The following is a 24,798-nucleotide window of genomic DNA, read 5'->3' as shown; positions in this document are numbered from 1 at the left end:
TTGTAGTTTCTGCTTCATGGCTGTGATATTTAAATCACAACTAGAGCTGTGTAGCTTAGGTAACTGAGCAATACACTTAACACTATTTAAGTCTGTTAACTAAATAACAGCATATTAAAGTGAAAAAAAAAGGTCAAAATCAATCTCTAAAATATCCAGCTCAATTGCCTGCAACAGCAGCTTTAAAAATAATTTCTAAGCATAAACAAAACAGAAATATGGCCAGCTTCAAGTCCAGCTTACTGTTTTAAAAATTAAAATTTTCCTCTGCTCCTTTTCAGCATCCTAACTACTTGTAGCAAATAAAACAATAAACTACACACAGAAAGGTTTTTCAAAGTTTTCTTTTTTGTTTTAGTAAAAAGCCAAAACAACAGCAAACAGAGGGGAAAAAATAAAACACTTCACACAAAGTTATAGAAATTGAACTGCACTCTTGGCAACCACCGTCACAGCAACCAGTCATCACACCAGCTCCACAAGTGCCTTTTACACTGAGACTTCCAACAAAGACTCCAGTGCATTCACAGTCTCTGAACACTCATTCTGAAACAATCAAGCTATTCAATCTCCCCCCAAATTTTTGTTACCATCCGGAGCTAGAAGAAAACCTAATGCAAACTGCTCCTGAGGCACATGTGCACTGCCAGGCTCAGGATGCCAGGTCACAGTCAGGTACCTGCTCCGTGACTGAGGGAGCTCAGCACCCCCAGCATCTCCCCTGTCCTTCCCAGCCTCCTGATCCCCACCATGGTACAGCCCTGACTTATTTCCACGGCAAACCCACCACATCAGAGGTGTAGGACTTCCTAAATAAGCATTCTGCAATTCGGGCAGATTGGAAACCCATGCGATTGTTAAAGGAGTTGGCAGGTGCATCTGTCCTCTCATGCTTTTCCTGGAGCACCAACAGTGCTCCATTTGCTTAGTTTGTATATCCATGAACTGAAAATTCTCTCAGATGAGCATCACTGCTGTGCAGGAAAAAAAGAAACATTTCACATAGACGGCTAATTTTTTTTTTCCTAGCAGCAACATCAGAATTCTTCTTCTGCGTTTGCAATTTGTGAAGTCTTCAATTTCTTGAGTTTTTCAATAGTAGAAGATACTGAAATCTCTCCATGAACTTTGTTGTCTCTGGTTCGTACATTGACAGCATTATTTGCTTTCTCCTTTTCTCCAACCACTGCAAGACATAGCACAAAATATTACACAATCTACATTAGAAAATGAGCCTAGAACAAACTTTGTCCAACATTAGAACTTAAATGATATTCAGAAATGTAAGATGCTGCAATTACCTAAAATGAAGTTATACTGAGCCAGCTGTGCATTTCTAATTTTCTTGTTTAATGTGCAACTTTGATCTAGATCCACATCTGACATAAATCCTGCTTCAAAAAACTGGTTGCAAACCTAAAAAAAAAAAAAAAATCCAAAGAAACCAAAACCCTCTTAGTATTACTATATAGTTTACAACATACATTTTTAAATGCTGCAGTTATTGATTTCTTCCAATAATTAATTCATGCATATGCATAATTTTGTTCTTGTGGATGATTATAAGGATTTCAATGAAGTTATCTGAAGAAACCTGCACACACAGTAACACCCCAGCAGGGAGACAACAGAAGATAACATCTATATCAAACATGTGCTGCTCTGCTACTGCATGTCAAAAAAATGTTCTCAGAGAAAGAACAAAGGGGAGTAGGAACAAACACACTTATTCTTGCATTAAAATGTAAAACCAACCATGGTTCAAAAGGGATGTAATCAATAATACACATGGTGGGAAATGGAAGAAACTGGCTCTGCCTACTTAGAGCTGTGAGTGCTGTAATGAAGCATTAGTTATATAAGGTTTATTATCCAGGATGCTTTGTCCTTGAATAATTACAGAAGTATGCACATAATTAAAGAATCCAAAATACTTAAAGTTGCATACCCCTTACTCAGACATATACAAATTTTGGACTGAAACTTTTATGTTGAAAAATTGACCTCTCCCCCTAAACATGTCTCTGGGGTTATCGCGCATTAATTTCCTGTTCTAGGACAAGCACAAAGGATCTCTGCAATCTGCCTGCAGCCAAAGGAGACAAGCTGTCCTCTCACCTGCTGGGCGTACTGCTCCCAGGTGGGGCCCACAGGCACAACCATCACCTGCCGTGGAGACAGCCACAACGGCCTGGCCAGCACGGGACAGACAGGAAACAAAGGTGCATTTTACATTTCCACTCACAGCCACAGTCATGTTCCACAATAATCACTTCTGTATAGAATTATTCATGTTAGCTAAGGCCGCTGGATAGTGTATTCTCCCTCATTTGAAGCTCACACAAAATAGCAAACAGATTGATTCCAGTAAAATGACATATTGGGAAGTTGGGACCTTCTGGTTTCTTCCCAGATGACTTCACAACTTGAAACAGAATTCTTTTCTGCATAATTTTCCCTTTTATCTATTACTTTACAGTGAAGATGGACAGTCAAGTGACTGAAAATGAAAATTAACTCTTCCTTAGTAATTGAAATACATTCATGAAGAAATACTTCCAGATCTTATCCAAGATAAAAGGATCAATCTTAGAAGTACAAAAATATTTCACATATTACAATTACTTAATGCCTGTGTATACACAAATAATTGCTTTACATACATCTGGCATCCTGCTGGTACACAACCACAATTTTGAAGAAAAAAGGAACAAGAATAATGCAGGACTTACACATTCAATTACAATTCCTATTTCTGCATTATTTTAATTTTTTCTGCAGTCTCATGAAATTGCATGGATATCATACAACTCAGACCAGAAAACCTGACTTTTCTCATAATCTTACTAATTTTGAGAAAACTTCAGGGATATTATTTTTGCATTATAATATATGGGACAATAGGAAGAATATGCAGTTTCTACATTGTTACAGTCTTCTTAGAATCCCATTTGTTAGAACTGTTAAAGTCTTAGATTTCCACATACCATTTTCCTCCATAATTTTCTGCTAGAATAGCTATCATTCTCTCCACAGATCCCAAAATAGCTCTGTGAATAATCACTGGCCTTTTCTTGTCATCACCATCCTTACTGCAAAAAAAAAATAAAAGAAGGTTTTTGTTTAAAAATAAAGTTATCTTAGCTCACACACATGTAATCTTACTAATATTTTTGATTCTACTTTTAACATAAAGACAAATTTTAGTTATACTTATGAAAAGCCTACTGGTTTTATTAAAAATGTACTTCAAGTCAGCTGGGCTTTTAAAGAAATTCTAATTTAAAATAATCATGCCTGCAGCTAGTGGCAGAGACACTCTTAAGCTTGAGAAGACATTTGACTGACTCGGCACCATTTTTGTGCATTTTAATATTTTATGTTCTTCCTTGCACTCTTTCCATTAGGACTTGCTTTTATTTTGTGGCACAGGAACTTACCTGTCCTTGCTTTTAATTACTTCACTTAAATTACAATCCTGAAATTTTAAACTGGCTTTAAAAAAAAGCCAGTTCATAATAATATTATCACTTATCATAAAAGCTATGAAATCTACTGTAGAATATGCCACAGGACCAAAACTTACAAATTCTTATCTATCTTCCCCATCTTCAAAATATGCAAAAGTCAAACACAGATTTGCAAAAATACAACCCAGAAAATGAGTATTCAAGTCAACGTGGCACTAAAATTAATTTCCTCCATGGGCCTAGCTGGAAACCAGCCAGATTTTCACTAAAAGCTGTTTGCACTTGGTTTATGTTCCAAGTTAACTAATTTAATCAGATAAAAATAAAGAACCACTTAGTACAAACATACATTGCTCCTTAGGGCATGTTTGAATTTGTGTGCTGTGTATTCCAAGGAGACACAATGACGAGGCTGAAAAAGAAAACTGACTCATCTGAGGAGTTTTTAGCATTACTTATGATCAATTGTCTTCAAAATTGACAAGACAGAAAATGAGATTTTCCTGCATTCACAATCAAAGTGAGCTATCATTACAGTGAGAAAATATATTCAAGTTCATGACTCGCTCCTCTACCCACTGGGGGTGTCTGCTCTGCCTACCAGCTGACTGATTTACAAGCCAATCATTTGTTAAATGAGCAATATAGCATTAGTACATAATGGGAATTGCAGATAATGAAAGCTATTGTTTAATTTCATTTTAAAAAGGAAGACATTCAGCTGAACCACTCACCCAACATAAGTAAGATTAAACCGAATGGGTAGCTGGAAGTCAAGCTGGATGGTGGCACACTGATGGTACCTACCAATTGCATCTTTGATTTTAATATCAATCTGTGAAGCAAAATGACACAGTTACTAAATATAGTTTGCTTGCAGTACATCTGCATTTCTGTCCATCCCAAAGTTATACTGAAATGCTGAGTCACTAACCTTAGGACCATAAAACGCTCCATCTCCTGGATTCAAACTCCATTGCTCTCCAAAGTCATTCAAGCTGTTCTGTAGTTGCTAATCATAATAATGAGAGAGTAATTAAAAAAGGTACAGAAGGGCCTCTAATTACTAGAAGTCAAAGCAATTGCCTTTGAAATTCAAAAGGAGTCAAAAGGCAGCACAACCTCTATTGTTCAAGCATTTTCTCATTTATGATAAATAATGTGGAACTAGTGGTTCCTTGTGTAACTACAATGATTAATCAGACAAAAAAATAGAAATTTAACTAGTTCAAGGTAAGGGGCTAGGTAAGAATTTGAAAGTTCTGATTTTCTATAGAAACTTCAGAGTTAATGTGCTACTTTCCTACAAGGATCCAAGGGCAGTATTTAGCATGTGATTTAAGCAATTTCCCCATGCAGCAAGGAAGAACTCAGTTAAATATCTATCTCTGCAAGTACAAATATTAAGGGGATTGGGTTTTTTTGATTTTAAATTAATTACCTTTTCTGCATGATCCCAGATCTCTAAATCTCCAAGATAATTGTCTGGTCTAGTAGAAAGATGTAGTTGAAAGGTAAAGCCAAAGACAGCGTACACTGACTTCAAGAAATCAAGACAGTCCTTAATTTCCTCTTCAATCTTAAACATGAAACATATTAAATAGGTTAAAATTGACTTACATAAAAATGTAATTGAAGCTACTGAATTTCTCATAACAAGAACATAAGAAAGAATTAAAAGTCACTTGTAAATTACATCCAAGGAACCCAAATCCATTTAACGGGCAAAGCAAGATCTGAGGTGTTGTGGCTTCAAAGCATGGCAAGAAAAGTGGTATTTTTGTTAAGCGTGAGGTTCTGGAGTCAAATTGTATCTTGAAATAAAGTAAATAAATTTTTACATGGAGTTCCACTAAAATCTATGGCACTGCTGACAAAATTAAGTTTTTATTCAGCATTACTATAGAAAACAATGGGATCAACTGCTTTTTTTTGCAGAGGGAGATGGAAAATGCAACACATCTTATTTTTTGGGGTTTAACTGCCCAAACACATCTTTCTAAATAAAATGAACCACGTAGGGAAAAAAATACCAAAAGCAGCTTTACACTATACAATAGAAGAACCAAGAGTTGAAATATTTCAGGGATTTTTGTCTTGTTTACTGTCAGTTTGCACTGGGAGAGGGAAAGGTTTTTTGGTTGACTGGTGGGGATATGGAAGGCACTTTTTATTTTTTTTACCTGTTCCATTGTGCAAAAGATGTGAGCATCATCTTGTTGGAAGCGCCTTACACGAGTCAAACCACTCAGAGCGCCTGAGAGCTCATTTCGGTGAAGAACTCCAAAATCTGCCAGTCTAAGAGGCAATTCCCTCCAGGATCGGGGCCGATGGGCAAACATCAAGCTGAAAGGAACATGGAAGAACCTTCCTTTTATCCCTCTTACAGGAGATTTAAGCAACACAGAAATAAACAAAGCTCAGTACAGACAGTAATCACATTTTTAACTATTTACTCATTCAGAGTGTCTACATACTGAAAGACAGGCAAACACAAGGAGCACACCACTCAGTGTACTGCTAAAGATCACTGAGAAAAAAAAACACTGCAAGAGTAAATCAAGACAGGTTAATCCATACCCTTTTTGGAATATCACATCCGATGCCCACCTCTATCCCACAGAATTGGTATTTACCAGTGGTACAGACTAGTATTAGCATGCACAAACCCAGCTCAGTGCAGACTTACTGCATACATACATTACTGTGTGTATTAATACTCCTTTTATTCCTCCTCAGCCCCAAAAAGGATAAATGACATAAAATAAGAAATTTTCCAGTTGAGAGTACAAACCAATGTCCTGGACAATTCATGGGTTTAAGGGCAAAGGTTTCCTTCTCAATCTCAAATGAGAACATATTTTCACTGTAGTGCTGCCAGTGTCCTGAAGCTTCCCAGAGTTTACTGTTGAAGATGTTCGGAGACACAACTTCAGTGAAATTACGCCTGCGATATTCCCCCTGGACAACAAATGCAACATTGAAAAGGTGAGAGAGCTTTTGACAAGCAAAAGCTTGATTCTTTTCAACTGTAGTATTATGATGGCAATTTACAGGACTACTGCACACATAGAGTTTAGACAATTGAAAAAACACAGCTTCACTCTGCCTTATTTTCAAAAAGGTTAAGTATGTATAATCCTTGTAAAAATCTGGTATATGTTTACATACATAGATGCTTCTCTTTCTGTGGCTAGCTCAGCACTATGAATGGCCTATCACTTAACAACAAATGACAATCAAGTTGTTAGGACTTGTAACATCAGTACATACTCACCCGTATGAAATCCACAAGAGTGTTATACAGAAAGGCACCTCTAGGGAGGAAAAAGCAGCTTCCAGGACTCAAATCGTGAAAGAAGAAGAGTTCTTGCTCCTAGTTAAATAAAAACCAGAATGCTCTAATAACAATTCAGAGAGAATTGCAGAATGTAACTACTTCACACACATCAAGACTCTGCTTGCAAAGATGGGACATTACAGCATCAAGATGATTTATTGTCTACAAGTTCTCAGCAAGACCAGTTAATTGCAGTTCTTCCTCTTAGAGATTTGTAAGAGCACCAAATTCCATTTGATTCTTTGACCATGTAAACACACATTTCCCCAAATTTCCACCAATTATAAAGAATGACCAGACCATGTTATTTACACAATTTCTAAATAAATTCTCTTCTGTGAAAACAGAGTGGTTTAGGTAGGATATGAAAAGACTCTACATTAATAGGTTTAAGGTTTATATCCCTAAACTAAGGGACTAAAGCCATTAACTTCTTCCCAACATTAGTTTAACACTCATATGCAAGTCATGAGCTTGTAGAACTAAAATTTTAAAGTGTAACACCAAGAAGCACATAGAACTGGCTCCCCTTAAAACTGTCAAAAAACAACAACAACAACAAAAAAAATCAAACCAAAACTAAAATACAAGAGAAGAGAATAAATTCTATAACAGAAGTATGAAAAGTAGACAGTGGAATAGTGTACCTTTCCAATTTTCCTATGATCCCGGTTTTTGGCTTCTTCCTGGACTTTTTCCCATTCCTTCATCATTTTGTTATCAGGAAAGGATATTCCATATATTCTCTGCAGAGTTTCCATGTCAGATTTTCCTTCCCAATATGTAGAGGAACTCTGATACACAAAACCCATACTTTAGGATAACATTACATAATGTCAGGGAAAGAGGGATAAACACTAACCCATTCGAACATTCTTGTATTTTTCCTTGGGAAAAGAATTATACACAGTCCTTCAGCTTTTATTTGTAATACAAAGAGACTTGCAGTGCCTTTTAGTCAGTATACTAATACAGAAGACAAGCAGAAGTGACAGGTCAAATCCTGTTTTATTCTGCGTAGGTACCTTGTTTTAACTCGCATCACAGCATATTTTATTATTTCGTGTTATGGCTTTTAAAAAGACAGGAGTTGTTTACATTGAAAACATAATGCAGTAGGAAAACAGAAAGGCAAACCAAACCTAACTCTCACAATTAAATCTGAGCAATTTTAACCCTCTAACCACTCAATCCCCAGAACTCAAGAGTTCCATACACTTCATTTTGGAAGCCAGGAAAAGCCACAATGATGAATGTTCCAAAGAGCTCAGTCTAATAAGGTTACCAAAAGTAGGATCTGTGAGTAACTTAAACTACAACACACATTCAGAGGCCTCTGCAAACAAGGTCTCTGGCTTCCCTGGAAGCAATGCCATTTTTTAACAGCAGCACTTGCAGACCTGCTGAGGCCCACTTGATCTCCTGTACCTGAAAAATCTCCTGTACCTGACAAAGTCAAAATACTGTTTTCTGACCCAGTGAGTATCTTAATGTTAACTTACTGCAGAACAGAGCGTGTACACCCCCTTGCAGTCAGACTAAGCAGGACATTTGTCCTGTGCAGTGCAGTGCTGATGGGAGGTAGTGGCACAGTCCTGCCACAAGCACTAAGGCTGCTCTTCTCTCCTGCACACAGCAGAATTGGCTCCACAGCTCATCTGTCACCACTAGCTAGAGTAGTTTTGCAGTGCTCTTCATCAGTCTAAATGAGCAGGTAACTACACCAATATTCTGATACAAAACATGGTGGTAACTTTCACTGAGGTACTACTGCCTTAGCCAAGAATCAGTAAACGTCAGACACAGATCAACAATTAAAGTCAGTAATTCTACTTGTACAATGGGAACTGGAAAAGAAACGAAGAACTACTGTACAGTAAGCAAAGAAAACTAAACAAAGGACCAATCCTAGTACAGTCAGATCAGAAAAATAAATATATCAATAAATCAACTGACAATTTATTTCAGCTTTGATGCACAGTTAATTTAAACTTACCTTAACTATTTTAAGGGCCTTAATTTTTCCAGTGTGTCTCACATGGGGTCCCTTGCAGAGATCAATCAACGGACCACATCTACATGCCAAAACAAAAAGAGTGTTCATTTCCAAGCAACCCAACATTTTTTCAATACATTCACTAATGGCACACAAGTTCATGTTTGACTCATTCAAACATGCCAGTAAATATAAATATGCACAATGCAGCAAACTCAGTGACCTTAAATGTAACTGTGCCTTCTACCTGAAGTGGAATATTCACTCAGTAAATGCTCAGAACAACTGATCCATTTTCAAGAGCATCATTTCACATTTGCCAATTTATACAGTTCCATATGTGAACTTGTTCAAGTTGGCCAGGAAATTTTAAAGTATGCACATCAAACAGAAAATGATGTTGCCATTTTCCAACCAACTAACAAGTAACTGAATAAGCAGGTTCCTCACCCCACATTGAGCTAGAATTAGCTCTATACATTATGCATCAAGATAATGTCAGAGATGGCAACTTATTTTAATCAGTCTACTGAAACCAGAGGGAATAAATAAAAACTGGATTTGACATTTGTCCACAAATTGAAACCTAATCTGTCCCAGCAGAGAAAGAAAATCACACTATACCTACGTAGCAATATTATTTGCAAACTATAGTCCCAATCACACAAAAATTCAGAACTCAGAATAAAAAACCCCCAAAATTTTCTCTAAAATTAAATTAATTAGCTATAAAAATACCTAATATTACCGTTCAAGTATATTTCTTTACCTGTATACTGTGGTAGTTGGTGTCTTCACCTTCTCATTAAGGATACGACACTTAAACTTGTTATACTGTGTGTGGAAGCATGAAAAGCCAGAAACGTTACCAAAATGGATAATAAAATTCTCTTCAAACATTGTATACCTATATTACAAGTGCATCAGTAAAAGATACTTCTAACTAAAAAAAACCAAAAAAACCCCAAAACAAACAAAAACCCCACCAAACAAATCAAAACAAAACAACAACAACAAAAAAACCCCCACATCAGATTCACAGCTACTCTAAAGATTTACCTTAAACATGTCTAACAGGATCTCCTTTTTGACTTCTAGCCTTTCAAAAGGCTGTTTCTCTTTTATGATATTTTTACAACGGTTCTCTAGTAGTGGGAATTCAGTACTAGATACACTTCTAGATAAAGACACAGGCAAAAGAAATATAAATTAATTATTTTGGTACTCCCATTTTTCTAATGGTCTAATTCGAAAAACATGGAATGTGTTGTGATTTGTCACAGTATTTTTTTTCTTAGTTACAATCAGCTGTATTTTCAGACATAAAACCCAGAAACACAGATAGTACCACCCTGAAAAATCCATTGCAATCATTCCTTTGAATGTCTAGAACAGTCTTTGACATGATTGACTGTCTGGAAGACCTATAGTTCAAAATATACATGTGATTTAGGAAAAAAACAAACCAAGGGGGAAAAAGGCTCAATCCAGCCCCAAGAGCCAGTTTATCAGCTCATGCAGATTCAGTATTCTCCCTGCCTACAGAAGGATAAACAAGGAAAAAACAGAATTGTAAAGCTGTGCACAAGGATTAGAAAAGTAGTAAACACCTAGACAAGTTACATTTGTGCCCTTTCTACAAGTGACTGTGGCCCCTGGAAACCAAACATGACTCTTGAAGGAAACCTTCCCCTTTGCCTCACAGGAATTTCAGAAAGTTCAACTCAAACACTGCATTTTTTCCACAGAACAGCTCCATCTCTTACTGCTTCTAAATTTAAATATATACACACACTCAATTGAACTGTATATATAGAAGACTGTTTCAAATCATATTAGAGTCAGAATTATACTTTTAACATGCAGAAACAAACAAAATAATTCTAGTACTAATTTTTAATAGGGAGTATTAAAGTTCTAAGACACGGTAATTTTACCTGTCTTCAATATACATGTCATAATGAAATCCATTCTCAATTGGTGGTCCATAGCATAAGCAGCCCCCAAAATGTCCTTCCATGGCCTCTCCAAGAATGTGAGCACTTGAATGCCAATAAACCTGTAAATGAAGTCAGCTGAGCAAACCATGAGGTCAATGGCATTGTGTAACTAAAAAGAAGAAAAAGCAAACTAGAGATATCTGCAGGTAGGACACAGACTGGAACCAATGTTATTCAAATTTTGAGGGAAGTAAAACAACTTTGTATTACTTATTTATAATACTTCAAAATGAAAAGATAAAGGCCCATCATACTTCAGTCTGAAAGAGGATGACTCTACCTCCGCACAATTCCTTCAAATTAATTACTGTACCTTGTTTATTTAGAAGTTAATTTCAGTTGAAGTCTGTGCACCACTAATCACATCTAAAGCAATGTAGCCAGTTAGGCTGCCATTGTTCACATTCAGTACATTTATTAATGGGTCTGTAAAGTACATTACCTGAAATGTTAGAAGAGAAGCCAACAACACAGTAGATCAATACCAGTCTGATGTTCTGACTTCTTATTAATAGAGACTATTTCAGAGCTACTGCTATAAGATAAAGCCTTGACAGGCTCCTGAAATGTCTCCAACAAGCTTCATCACATGAATAATTATTTGACAAAACTGAAGTCCAATCCCAGCGTATAAGGATAACATAAGCTTCAGATTGAATACCATAAAAGAAAAATCTCAGTCAAGTTGCTAAGTATACATATAGTTCAATTGACTAAGAAATGTCTACTTAAGGATCTAATTAACAGTGCCAGTACCAGGTGGTGTAGATTTTATTTATGGCTCAAGTCTAATATTGGATAGCTTTTAGAAAACAGTTGAGACTGCCTCACTCTGCTTTCATCATCTGATCTTCAAATGCACTGAGCCAAACCACAGACTGCTTCAAGTTCACATACAAATCAAGGCTTTTTGTGCTAACTCCTTTGAGAAATAACTTGTTTATGCAAAAGAGAAGGATGAAAAGGACACAGATTTTACTCACCCTCAGACTACAGGCACTTAGAATTTAATCTTTGTTGAATCATAGGAAATACATTACTTTAATAGTTTTGTGGGTTTTTTTTAATAGAATATTTTTAAAGCTTAATGCTGCAATCAATTTTATGTCATTAGTTTCTTTAATCAAGCAGAAAGCAGAGCGTTTACTCACAGCTTTGGCTTCTTCATTATCAAAGGTGAGCAGCTCTAGGGTACAATCTCCCTCCAGTGGACGGTCCAGATCCCAGAGCTCACCATTCACTTTGGCTATGACCGCATTTGAAGCCAACACTTGACTAAAGAAACAGAAGAGACAAGAACATTTAGGTTCAGATTTGTAAAACCCTTTGAATTTCTAAACCCCATAAGATCACATCCACATCTTGTAGCACTTGAAGACCATAAACTTTTGCTTCTGTGGTCTTCTTAAGGTTCTAAACCTTAAAAGTAGGCAAGTATTTAAGGTCTTGAGAGGTTTTGTTTAACACTTTTCAGCGCTGGGGATCTGGAGGAAAGGCTGCTCCTTACAACAGGTTCTACTGATTCTGCTGACTCACAAAATGTCTCTCAATTCCCAGCAGTGCCACAGATTTAATTGGAAGCATTATGATCCCACACAGAATCCCAAGCATCAGAACTGCAACCAGCTGTTTCTACTACATGAAGCTGAAGTGCCAATGCTTTCCAAGCAAACCAATTTAAGGGAGCCACCACCCAGTGACCGTGATATACATTTTATATAACAAGGTAAGAGACAAATGATAGTAATAGTTTGATCACTACAGAAGTACAACTCCTTGAATGTGCCATTACCTAATTCCTACAGCTAATTGATATGGCGTGGTTTTCCAAGATTCCCCTTCAAGTGTCTCCCCATCAGTCAGCGTAATTTTGATAGGTTTGCTCTGGTTGGCTGCTCTGTAAGCTAGCAAAGCATCATGTTCTTTTTTCAGTGCTTCATAAAGCTTCAGTCTGTCTCCTATGAAGCTTGGCACACACTGGAGCTGTAAGACATAAATTTGGTCACGCACACATATTTGTGAGACAAAGAGAATAAAAGGATTCACAGTGTTGGTGCATCCCCAGAGGTTCCAACTTGTCCAGATTTAACTGTACTGGAATTTACACTAAAATTCAGCAAAGCATTTATAAATAGTAATATACAGGATAGTCCCATCTAACTTACTGACTATTTTAGAGTGATTTTCCATGCACTTTCATCAATCTGGGTCTAAATGAGTCTGTGAGCTGGACCTCAGAAAGCAGCTTATATTCCTGACCCAAAATTTGCATTTGGCAGACGTCCTGGAGAAATTTGGATCACTCCAAAAAGCCCTCACTTCTGCCACTACATTCAAAGCATCAGATTCAAGCCAGACAGTTCACATGAAGGTTCCTGTATTTTGAGAGAAGTAAAACTCACCTTAGCTTAAGGTGAATTATTAAGCTCTATTGTACTACAGAAATATTGCCAACACCCCTTCAGCCATCATGAATGCTCATGAACCATCACCCTCCTTAGGCACCACAAAACCATGAGCTTTATTTTCCAATAACCCAAATCCTTTCGTTATATAAAAGGTAGAGATTTAATAATGTATCAGTAACCCTACTAATGCAAGATTAAGCTCTTGAATAATGTGAGGTTTTTTTCTATGTGCTATAGCAAGCTTTCTCCCCAAAAGCTGGGATTTCAAAATACAGCAAAGTATTCCAGATTTGAGTGCCTTTTCTGAACCTGGCTGAAAACCACTTGTATTACTACGTGGTATTAAAGAACCACTTACATCATTCTGGTGCTGGTTCACAGATTCATTTTCCTTTTTCTTTTCCTCTTTAATTTGATTCACTGCATCAGCTGGACTTGCACTGGAGACTTTCTGAAAACAGTGAGAATACAAAGTATACCCCTATTATACCATCACCTTTTTTTCCCAGCAATCATCAAAACAAACCAAATCAGTACAATATAGGGCTAGAAAGGCAATTACAGGGAGGAAGGTATGTCCTCAGTACAAAGACTTCTCATGGCACATCTGAACTACATCCTTTTGATGTTCTGCAGACACAGCAATGCTGCTCACCAAGCAAAGTCCTCTCAACAAAATTTTCCAAATGTTACCACTACAACTATCACTAGCAAAATTGCCTGAGAGCGACGGTTGGAGATCAAACCAGAGCAGTGAGCAGTCATAGCAACTTTCAGTGGTGAGACACCTTGAACAGGTTGCCCAATGATGCTGTGGATGCCCATTCCTAGCAGTGTTCAGGCCAGGCTGGATGGAGCTATGATCAATCTGGTCTAGTGGAAGATATCCCTGCCCATGGCAAGGGGCTTGGAACAAGATGATCTTTAGGGTCTTTCCCAACCCAAACCATTTTATGAACCCGCCGCCTTGGCACAAGGGCAGAGCCCACTGCCCAGTGCTGCGGGCAGACACCGCGACAGGCTTCTGCTCCCGGGGGCTGGGCACAGGCGGCTCGGCCCCGTGAGTGTCCCCGTCCCGTCCCTTCCCGCCCGGGGTCACCGTCCCGCCCCGCTCCGAGCGCTCCCGGCGCTACCTCTCCGCCGGCCGGGGGCTGCGCCGGCGCCGCCCGGCCCAGCTCGGCCGCCAGGCTGCGGCGCAGGTGCAGCAGGCGGTAGCGCAGCTTCTCGTTCTCGGCCCGCAGCCGCTGCAGCTCGGGGCTGGCGCTACCGGGGCAGTGCAGCTCCTGCGGCTCCTTCAGCCGCCCGACCTCGGCCGCCAGCCACCTTAGCTCCCGCTCCTGCCGCGACAGCCGCAGCTCCACCGCCTCGGCGGCCGCCGCTGCCGCCATCTTGGCCCCGGCGCGCTCCGCCCCGGCCCCGCCCGCTGCCAGCGGAGCCCGGTCGGGCTGTGAGGGACGTTCCTGCTCCCATCGCTCCTTTTAAATGGGCAAACGGCTCTATAGAGCCACTGGTGCTGTGCCGGTGATCCATCAGCCTACCCGAGGCCGGTGAGCAATTGGGAAGTGCAGATATCCACGGAATCAATTGGGGTGGAAAACACCTCTGAGATCATCGAGTCCAACCTATGACCGAGGACCACCGCGTCAAGTGGAGCATGGCTCCATGTGCCACATTCAGTCTTTCCTTAAACGCTTTATGAAACAATGGCATTGTTAAAACGTGTTGGTCGATTGCATTCTTATTTGACTTCAATGTCAAATAAACACTGCCAGAGCTTATTTGTAGTGGATGCTTCCTGGCTAACATCATTTCGTATGAAATCAGGCTGATTGAAACTATTGAGCATCTTAGCACAAATTGCAGAACTTAGCACGAAGGTAAATACTTTGAAGAGGTTTGAGTTGCCAGGTATTAGGACTCAGATTGTACAACTCCTGTTGCACAGCCCAACAGTCTGCTGCATCATTTTCATTGCAGTTAAATACCTCAGACCCTTGACCCTGGGAAAAGAATAGCTCTCCATCACAAATCTTTTATATACACCACGTACTTTCATGTACTCTTTTGTCCTAAACACTTCCTTGCCATCTGCAATTTATCTAGTTTCCTCCCTTTATTGCACTTCACATTCACTTTTCTGTGTTCAGTTTCTTAACATACACTTTCAAATTTTTGCCTTTAACCTATACTCAGACTTTAAAAGGTGTGGGTTTTTATTACCAAATTGGCAATTACCAAATCAGAATTTTAGCATTTTATTCTTCTATTTACACAGTGAGAAATAAATACATGGTAAGTGAGAAGGCAGAGAGATAAATTTTGTAATTTTTCACAACTTGATACATTTCCTATATCATCTACTCTTCTTTGTGATTTTAAGGTTTTATAAGAACACGGTTGAGGTTATAAGGATATATTATTTTACCAACAAAAATAATGGGGAGATTTCTGGCTCCAAACTTTGTACTCCTTCAGAAGAAAAAAATCAATTATTCAGTGCATCAAGTCCAAAGACACTCCTGTAGTGTATACTCACAAATTTTAGGTTAAAATACCTCAGCAAACTGATACCAATGTACTTTTTTCATTTGCCCCAATTCTTCCTTCCTTTCCTGAAGAGGTGCAACTTGACAACACCTATGTCTATCCTTCACTACAGGAAGGTTGTATTTCTTTGAGGTTGGATTGGCAGGCGTATGTAACACATAATCTATAGCTTCCTTTAGAAATCCATTTCATTATTAATTTGATAGGTTACCTATTCCTTTAATTTTTAAATTCACTACTGTGCAGAATTAGTTACTTTGCTTAGGATACTGATGACAAGCAGTGTTATAAGCATTATAAAATAAAGACAGATTTGTTTTTTAAATTGAACTCTGAGAAATGTATTCAGGTTATATCCTCTGTATCTCATCTTTGGGTAGTGCCTTATGAACTCAAACACATGTAGCTTTGGGCTTGCTCTAGCATTTAGTGAAGTAATGGAAGAACTTCCCCTCCGAAGCTGTAGAGGCTGAGAAGGCTGATTCAGAGGTTGCTGTCTAACATATGTGGAGTGCCAGTACTCTCTATGAGGATCTTTTATCTGCTGAGATAATATGGTGTTAATTAGTAGAACTTCTGAGACAGAAACAATTTGAAGAGAGAAAAAAAATTGTACTACCTCTATGGGTGTTCAAAACCAGAGGGAATTTTGAGAATTAAAGAGCCCCTGCTTTCAAAGGCTACCTAGAAGACATGCCAGACAGGTTGGCTACTTTCTCTGCCCTCTGCAGATGACCCTGGTTTAGCTGTGCTCCCTGGCTCATGGTTGGGATTGCAGCTGCTTTGTACCATCCCTGTCCCCCCAGAGGGTCCTCTCTGGTGGGTGATGTGCAGAGCACAGGGAGCTCTACCTGAGATGTTCACAGGAGCGTGAGAATCTCACTGCTATGGCAAATAAGCCATAACATTGTAAACTGGGACCATAAATATTCCTTCAAATAAAACACAATCCCATGGTCCTTGCTCCACACGATGTGTCACACAGAGGCTTGTTGTATCTGCAAACAACCACAAGGTGACAGGCAATGCTGCCAAACAATTCTGGGAAGCCTTGCTGGCTGACTGGATGCTCACATAGTCAATAAAATTCCTGCATTATGATATGGTCAGTGGTCAACTTTAATGTTAACTGATAAGTACTTGAAATTTTGGAAACAGAAGAAGCCTGACAGGAGGATACAGTAGTTACAACTTAAGATCACAAGAACAGAAAATATTCTAAAACTCGTTGGACTAAAAGCTTGGCAAAATATTTTTGTTTCCTCCACAACTACCCTTTAGAAAAGTGCAGGTAAGGCCACACGAGCAAGGCCGTGGATGCATTATCAGTTGGCAGCAGTAGAAATAGAAAAAATAGACTAAGAAACAGGAGGAGGATGCAGAAAGTATTCATAGCTTTTCTATACAGGGAATTTGTGTTGACAGAAAGTATGAAAACAAGCCTGAGCAGTCCATGTACTAAGGAGCATTTGCATAAGGGAGGTTATGTAATGTGTGATCCTCAATGAATGATTATCAGTGGCAGAACACCTCCACTGGGATTGCAGTAATCTCCACTGGTAAACCTGGCTCAGGAAATGGACGCTACATGAATTATTTTGCTTGGAAATGGCATAAAAATCTAGACATGCAGAAGTGTTGTTATTCTTAGCAGTTATGTATTTACCTTCACAAAAAAGGTCTTAATCTCTAGCCTTTTTTTTTTTTACCTTTTGCATACAGGTTTACAAAATATATATAGAAACATGCTTTTTAAATGTGTAATTGCATTGCATATTAAAGCTAATATTTTATGGGAAAACAAGAAGTGGAGGGCATTTGTACTGTGGTTTGGGTATGGCCTCTGAGGAATATAAAATCAAAGTGTACAAAGGATGCTTTATTTTATGTCCTGCACCAGCTTGTACAGATTATTTCAGTTTGATCAGCTGTCTTCTAGAATGAATTATTTTTTGCAAAGGGATATCTTTGAAGATCAGTCACAGAATTAAAAAGTAACAGTAACTAAGCAATTCTCAGTCTCATCATTACGGTTCAGAAGCTGTTAACAGTTGTAAAGGGCTAATTAGTGTAATGTAATCCTCTTAGGAGGCTGCGGGCATTGAGCTAGATTTCTTTATAATTTGTATGTAGGCCTTCTTTATTCCATTGGAATTACAATAATCACAGACAGCAGTATGTATTTGCATTCTAGCCATCCACATTATGTTTATTTTGCATACTGAGTACTGCACAATAAATGCAGAAGCAGAATTTTCTATTTTCTACTTAAATATCAAAATGTTTGGAAGAACAGCCAAGTCTTGGTTTTACAACTGTGCAAAATCTACCAGAAGAGAAAATGAAAGCAGGAGTAAGTGGCTTTCTGAAATCCCAAGCAATCAGAGAGAGAAAATACTGGAGGAGCTGGATGTGAACAAAGTGCTGTCATATTTGGTTTACAAGAGAGTCTTTTCCTTGGAGGAATACAAAGACATTTGGTCCCAGGAGAGCTACAAGAAGAGAACTGAATATTTTCTAGATAAACTCTATTTAAAAGGCCCAGGTGCTTTCTCTGCCTTTTGTTCCATTTTGGAGGAGGTCTCTCCTAACTTGCTGACATGCTTTCTCCTTGGCTATGAAGGTAAGGTCACTGTCTGCTCTGAAATGCTTAAGTGTATATTGGTAATGTCTTGCAATCCTTTGACACTAATAGTTATTTGCTATAATTAGTGTTTACTTTCTCTCTTGCACTAAACCAGAGATAGTATTTGCTGCCTTTATGGTTCTTTGTTATCAAAGAGAAAATAATATGGAGAAACAAATTTAAACATATTTTATTGTTATACTTAGAATATTTAACCTGATAAAATGCTGAATACTCAAATTGCTGCTATTAAGAAATGAAAGTCAGGATAGGGAAAAGGATTTTTAGGTATAGAAATATAGAAAATATAGAAAACTGATAACGCTCAGATAAGAAATGTAACACTGATCGTTTATGTTCCTTCCGCTTTCCAAAATATTAAAAATAGATAGAGAAGTTCTGTAGGCAAAAGCCCGAGTAAGTGATCCTGTTCACATTTTTCTGGTTAGTTACTGTGTCTGTCTGTAAACAACTGTGTGAAAAAGGATTGAATTACTAAATACCAACAATACAAGTGAAGTGAATCAAATGGTTATTTGGACATCGGGCACTAGCCGTGCTGATTTACGGAACAATATTTTGCTCAATATTAGCAAAGATAATGTGAAAACATGCAGAGTGCTCACAATTATATCTTACTGACCTATTTTTATTTTTTATTCTAAATTTCAGTCTATCAAGTCAGCTAGAGTTTTTCTCAGCAATGACTGCAGGGTTGTGCTCCAAGGTTATATAGAGAATGTCCTTTTAGAATGTAATTAAAATAGTCACATCTTTCACCAATCTATTCGGTACCAGCTTTAAACACCTTAAAATTACAACTATTTATAAATGAAAGAAGTCTGAGTCCTGTAAAAATATTAATAAACTAAATATGAAAAATTGAAATATAAAAACCATTTTGCCCTTTAAAATAACTAGATTGTGCCCTCTCTTGACAACCTGATTTCTTTTAAAATTGACAGTTGGAGTTCTAATTACATGAGAAAGCAACAGACATTTTACCCTAATTTAATTACGAAAGATGCCCATTTAATGTAACTTTTCAAGATCAATTTACAGTAAGGTTTTATAGCAGGAACAAGAAAATCAAAGGAGGTTCACGAATGTTGTTGGGGAATTTAATACATGGACAATGTACTTCACAGACTACAATGTTATAAAAAGAGCCTCTTTATGTTATCATTTTTTAAAAAACCATATACATTTAAATACAATTGATCATAAATACATTATAAAGCCAGGTCTTTTGGAATATACTTTTTGGGATGAAGTTTGGGCTTCCTCTGAATTAACTGAAGAGACAGTGCAGGGAGGTTTTTATTCTATGCCACCTAAACAGATCGTGCAGAGGCCTGTCACAGAACAGATTTCAATCTTCCAGTGGGTACAAGGTTTGGGGGTAGTACTGCTCTAAAGGGGGATGGCCTCAGCTGCGGGGTGCAAGTCAAGGACTCTGTCTCCCTGACAACATCACAGGAGATACAGAGAAAAAGGAGAAAGCAAATGCCACACATTTCCAAAAGAGTAAAGGATACTGTTGGAACAATGTCCCCAATCCATTCTGTCTGTCTGTGCCTTGTGCAGGCAGAAAAATGCCTCAGGCTGCCTTAGCTCAGCCACTATTACACTCTTTCTTCCTTCCCCTCCCCCAGCAGCGCTTATCAAATGTGCAAAGCTAGTTTCAGAATCTGTTTTTGCTAGTAATAATTGACTGGATAACAGGCAAAGAAAAACACCTGCTATATATTCACATTAATTAATGCAAATAATCTGTTTAAATTCATGTATACATATATTGCAGATTCAATTAAAATGCACGATGTGTTGTGGCATTGTGGATTTTTATAGATCGATTTTGATAAACCATGTTACAAGGTGCACAGAAAGATATGATGGAAAAGAACATTGTTCATTATTTCCATTACAATAATTTTCTTCTCCACCCTCTAAAAGCTGACTGATAGGGCAAAGGAATCAAAAGGAGGGAATGCAGTCTAGATGCATGATGAGAAGCTGCTATGGCTGTGCTGTGTGGCATCAGCACCCAGCTAGCAGAGCAGTGCCATCCTGCCCACTGTGCTGGTTAAAGACACTCTTTATGGCAGGCTGACTGAGCACACAGAATAGAATCAATCTCTGTTATTGATCAGCTCCATGTACAGTGGGGCAAATTTCTGTTCTCTGTACCCGCCTCTGTTGGCAGATATGGTTATTTTAATGGGTTTCCATTGTCTGCATGCCCTACAGAAAGAACCATTTGACAGGTGCTGGAAATGTGGCATGGCTCCAAGAGGTCACTCAGGCTGTGGACTATTGCTGTGGCTCACTGCAAAAACTGTGAACTGTGCTAGTGAGATGTGGTCACTGAAGGATGTAGAGTTGCTTGCACATAATTGTTTTCACACCACTTTGAACTCTTTCACCTCATTATTTCAAAGAGTTTCCCTCACAGTAACTTAGGGGGTGTTACAGCACCACTGATGCATCAAGATTAGTGACTTGATTCCTTTACTTAAAATTCTCCCTATAATATAAAACAAAGCCCCTAGTGATTTCATGGGGAGAAACTGTGGTTTACTACTTGCCCATATGATACCATAGAAAGTCAGTTCTTCATTGGCCAGACAGAATTTTATATGGAGTAAGACTTTTTATTATTTCCAAATTTCTATAAATTGTCTGACCTGAGTATCTCAGGTCTATTGGAAATATGAATAGGGAAACAACTTTATGAATATAAGGTCAAAAAATATTGTGTTTACCTAAACCAGCCACTTACCAAAATGTAACATCACTGACAGAATTACACCAAACTGTAGATGTTATTTTGAATTACGCATCATCTATTAGAGAAATTTCTTTGTTATCCAGACCGTATGCGTTCCCCAGCGTTACCAGAGCAAACAAAACTGAGAGCTGTGGCAGAGATGGAGCTCCACGAAACCTGTCAGATGAGTGACCAAGAAGGAAGCTTTTCTGCTGAGGAGCAACTGAACCAATCATTCCACAAATACAGGTTAAAATTATCACTGTCATGGTGTCTTTAATAATAACATTTCCCATGAGTTAATTTCTGTATAAGTGAAGTACCACTGAAGCTTTAATTGCATTTGATTTTACCTGACATTTGTAAAGTACAATTCTGCTTTGTATGACGAACATTTTTGGATGTTGATTTTTGGATGCTGTGCTAGGAATCATGCCTGGTCTCTACTATAGGTATTCAGTGGTGATGCAATGCATTGATGACACTGCTAGTTTTCAGCATTAAGGGCTAAGTACATATGTAGAAGAATATTTTACTCATACATTTTCTTGGAGTGTGGCAGACAGCCTAAGTTAGTATCACAGTTTCTGTTATTTTTATTTATTTACTTTCAGATTAATAGAAACTGAGGAACACCTATGTAAGAGCAGCATGTAACCTGATACATGCTGTGATGCTGGGATTTAAGTTCCTTCTTCAGGGATTTGAACATAAAAGTAGGGGAAATAAAACCTTGGAAACTGCTAAAATGCTTCATTTTATGTAGTTAGCATTCAGTTCCAGCATTTGCAGTTGTGTGTTTGGCGTCATGCTTTGCCTAAGTTGATAAGGAATCTAGCTGAGAATGGACTACAGCTCACAATAGCTCAGTTTGTTGCAATAAGGTGCTGATAACCCAACCTAGGCTGTGGGTTCAGTCCCTGTATGTGATTGCCTTAAGTCGCTTGAATTTGGACATGATTATTCTTGTGGGTCCCTTTCATCTCAGAATATTTTGGAATCTGTCATTTGGAAATGAACATTTTGCACAGGGAAACGAAGCTTATGTGTGTCAAAACTTCACTGCTAATTATAAGTTCTATTGTAAAAGTGATAGCCTTTGCCTTGCTTTAAATAACAAAAAATAATGTGTACAAAGCATGTAAGCAGCATTTATTCAGAAAGAAGTGCAGGGTTAAGCCACAGCAACAGATTTTTATAATTTTTTTGGATAGACGTATATTGGCATCTGACACCTCTAAACATCATTACTAATTTAGGTAGTAGGGTGTTTATGTAATTTTTTGCATGTGATTTGTGTTCCTTCAGAAACTTAACAACGATAACAATAATAAAAAGCATGAACAAATGCAGCATTTGGCAGTTAATACTGAGCACCAGTACCTGTCTCCAAAAAACCCTGTTCAATGGAGCCACTAGATGGTGGTGCACCACAGGACAATTCCTTGGCTGCCTATTTGAAATTATAACTGTGAATGATTATTTAGAATTGCAACAATAGCATAATGACTTGTTTGCCCAGTTTTCCTAGCCACAATACACACACACACACACACACACAGAGACAGATGCAGAGGATTTTTAGAAGCATTTCTTGGTTTGATTTGCTAGCATCAATAAAGAGCCCATGTTCCTTATCAACCCATACAAATGGAACTCTGGTGTTTCAAAGGCATAGTGGCAAATACTTCCTTTCCTTCATTGAATATGGCAAACAAAATTCAGACACTGTCTTCCCTGAGAGGAATAAATGGCACCCAAACACAAATCAGTGAAGAGTATGAGCCCAAATTCAGAGATGTGATTTTGAATTCCTTGCTATTTGGAGACTTTCATACCCACATTCTATTTGCAAACAGCAAAGTTAAGTGCACCATAGTGGTAAATCAAGCCTGTGAAGTCCAAACCAAGTAAAAAAGCCACAGCTATTCAAACATCTAGGTTTTATTTGTTTGGCTACATTCATTCATATCCAACAGATTAATATACAATTGCTTTTTTTTGCATCTTTATGAAAACAAATCATATTACCACAGACTTTCCACTCATCTTCTACAGTTTCCCTACTGAACTGCTGTATTGGGTCCTGACTACTTGGTCACAAATCTGTGTATTGTTATTTGTGCTCTAAACCACTTTTTTTATGCCCCAAAACATTCCTTTAGCAAAGGCTATTAGTGTCCTACCTTCTGTGTGAAGTCAGATTTGTGAAGTTCATTCTTTCTTACGTGTGTCTGATCACGGGGATCAAATCACATGATAAAGAACATAAGTCTGGACTGCATATAGAAAAAAATCCCTTTTGAGAAGACCTCAGTTAATGGAGAACCTTGATGGAAATCACACAGTCCTCCACTGCTGGAAATGCCAAAAAATCCCCTCGCTTGCTGCCCAGTGTGCCAGGCACAGAGGAAGGCACACATCAGGTTGTGAGCTCTGCTGGAGGGCAGATCCCAGTGCAAGGGACGGAGCAGAGCACAGAACTGCAGGTGATCCTTACAGAGGAAATCCCAGACAAGGGACCATGCAGCTCCCCAGCACCTTTACAGACCCGTGCTGAATGCCACATTCCCCAGCACCAAGGCTTCAACCACCTGAGCACTGGGACAGTACAGAGAGAAGTCACCAGCAGAAATCTGCAGGGGATTGATTTTTCCTAACAAACTCAAAAATTGATTGGAAGAAGATCTTAGCAGTGAAGTGGAAAAATTTGCTGAGGATATACATTTACTCAATGTAGGTAGTGTGAGAGCTATGCACAGAACTGTAAATGGGTCTTAAGGCTGACTGGTTAATAAAATGGCAGAGGAAATTTAGTGTAGATAAACGTGAAATTATATACGTGGGCTAGTGTTCTTGGCTTTATGAATAAAGTGATGAACTCTGAGTTGCCTGTTACCACTCAAAGTGAAAGTTTTGGATTGTGACAAACATTTTCATAAAAACATCAACTCAGTGCATGGCACCAATCCAAAAATACAAATGTTTGTTAGGAAAGGAAAAAGAACAAAACAGGAAATAAAATTATGCCAGTTGATAAAGCCATAATTTGCTCAAATGCTTTTTATTATTGTTATTGTTATTAAGTTTCTGAAGGAACACAAAACACATGCAAAAAATGACATAAACACTCTACTACCTAAATTAGTAATGATGTTAAGAGGTGTCAGATGTCAATATACAGCCATCCAAAAGATTATAAAAACCTGGAATACTGTGTGCTGCTCTGGCGCTTGCACCTCGTATTTCCTGCTTCCAGTGTTCACTTAGAGAAGTAGCCTGTCCTCAAAGAGGTTTTAGGATGTGCTGGGAGTGCAGAGCTCCTTAATGAATGGTCATGCTTTTCTCCACATCTGAATGATTTGGAGTGGCATTGGAAATAGAAAAGAAATCCTACTCTCCTAACGAAATTTACGTGGGAAGAATCTATAAGAGAAAATTCTCATCGATTATGCACCTCCTCGTGGATGGTATTCTGCAAGAGAGGGTGCACTGAGCCAATGCAATCAAGGATCAGGAAAAACAGCCATTTCTTGCCAGCAAATACTGAGAGAAAACCTTGACTGGTTTCCTGCAAACACCTGGTACTTGGCATGCCCAAGTCACTGCCAGTATTCCTGCTTTGATGGTGCCATCCCCAA

The 24,798-nt window shown here is 38.3% G+C and overlaps 1 protein-coding gene across 2 annotated transcripts; it reads right to left on the bottom strand.

Annotated features, from left to right (window-relative positions):
- Positions 1 to 334: 334 nt before the first annotated feature.
- LOC131561871 (threonine--tRNA ligase 1, cytoplasmic-like) lies at positions 335 to 14,602 on the bottom strand. Of its 2 annotated transcripts, XM_058811355.1 has the most exons (19): positions 14,348 to 14,602; positions 13,573 to 13,665; positions 12,599 to 12,789; positions 11,958 to 12,081; positions 10,744 to 10,865; positions 9,866 to 9,983; positions 9,576 to 9,640; positions 8,807 to 8,885; positions 7,458 to 7,604; positions 6,748 to 6,846; positions 6,265 to 6,431; positions 5,654 to 5,816; positions 4,912 to 5,049; positions 4,405 to 4,482; positions 4,205 to 4,305; positions 2,988 to 3,092; positions 2,119 to 2,191; positions 1,302 to 1,416; positions 335 to 1,186 (listed from the first exon to the last, which is right to left on the bottom strand). In XM_058811355.1, exons 1-19 carry the CDS (start codon positions 14,600 to 14,602, stop codon positions 1,038 to 1,040), a joined length of 2,382 nt encoding a protein of 793 aa, XP_058667338.1. In that variant the 3' UTR covers positions 335 to 1,037. The 2 variants fall into 2 exon arrangements, 1 of the variants encoding a protein (XP_058667338.1); XR_009275112.1 differs by lacking the exon at positions 2,119 to 2,191.
- Between the last annotated feature and the right edge of the window lie 10,196 nt (positions 14,603 to 24,798).

The sequence above is a fragment of the Ammospiza caudacuta genome, chromosome 10 (genome assembly GCF_027887145.1).
Source record: "Ammospiza caudacuta isolate bAmmCau1 chromosome 10, bAmmCau1.pri, whole genome shotgun sequence".
Taxonomy (NCBI): domain Eukaryota; kingdom Metazoa; phylum Chordata; class Aves; order Passeriformes; family Passerellidae; genus Ammospiza; species Ammospiza caudacuta.
Note: the sequence above shows the minus strand (reverse complement) of the source record. Positions and strands in the feature narration are given on the sequence as shown.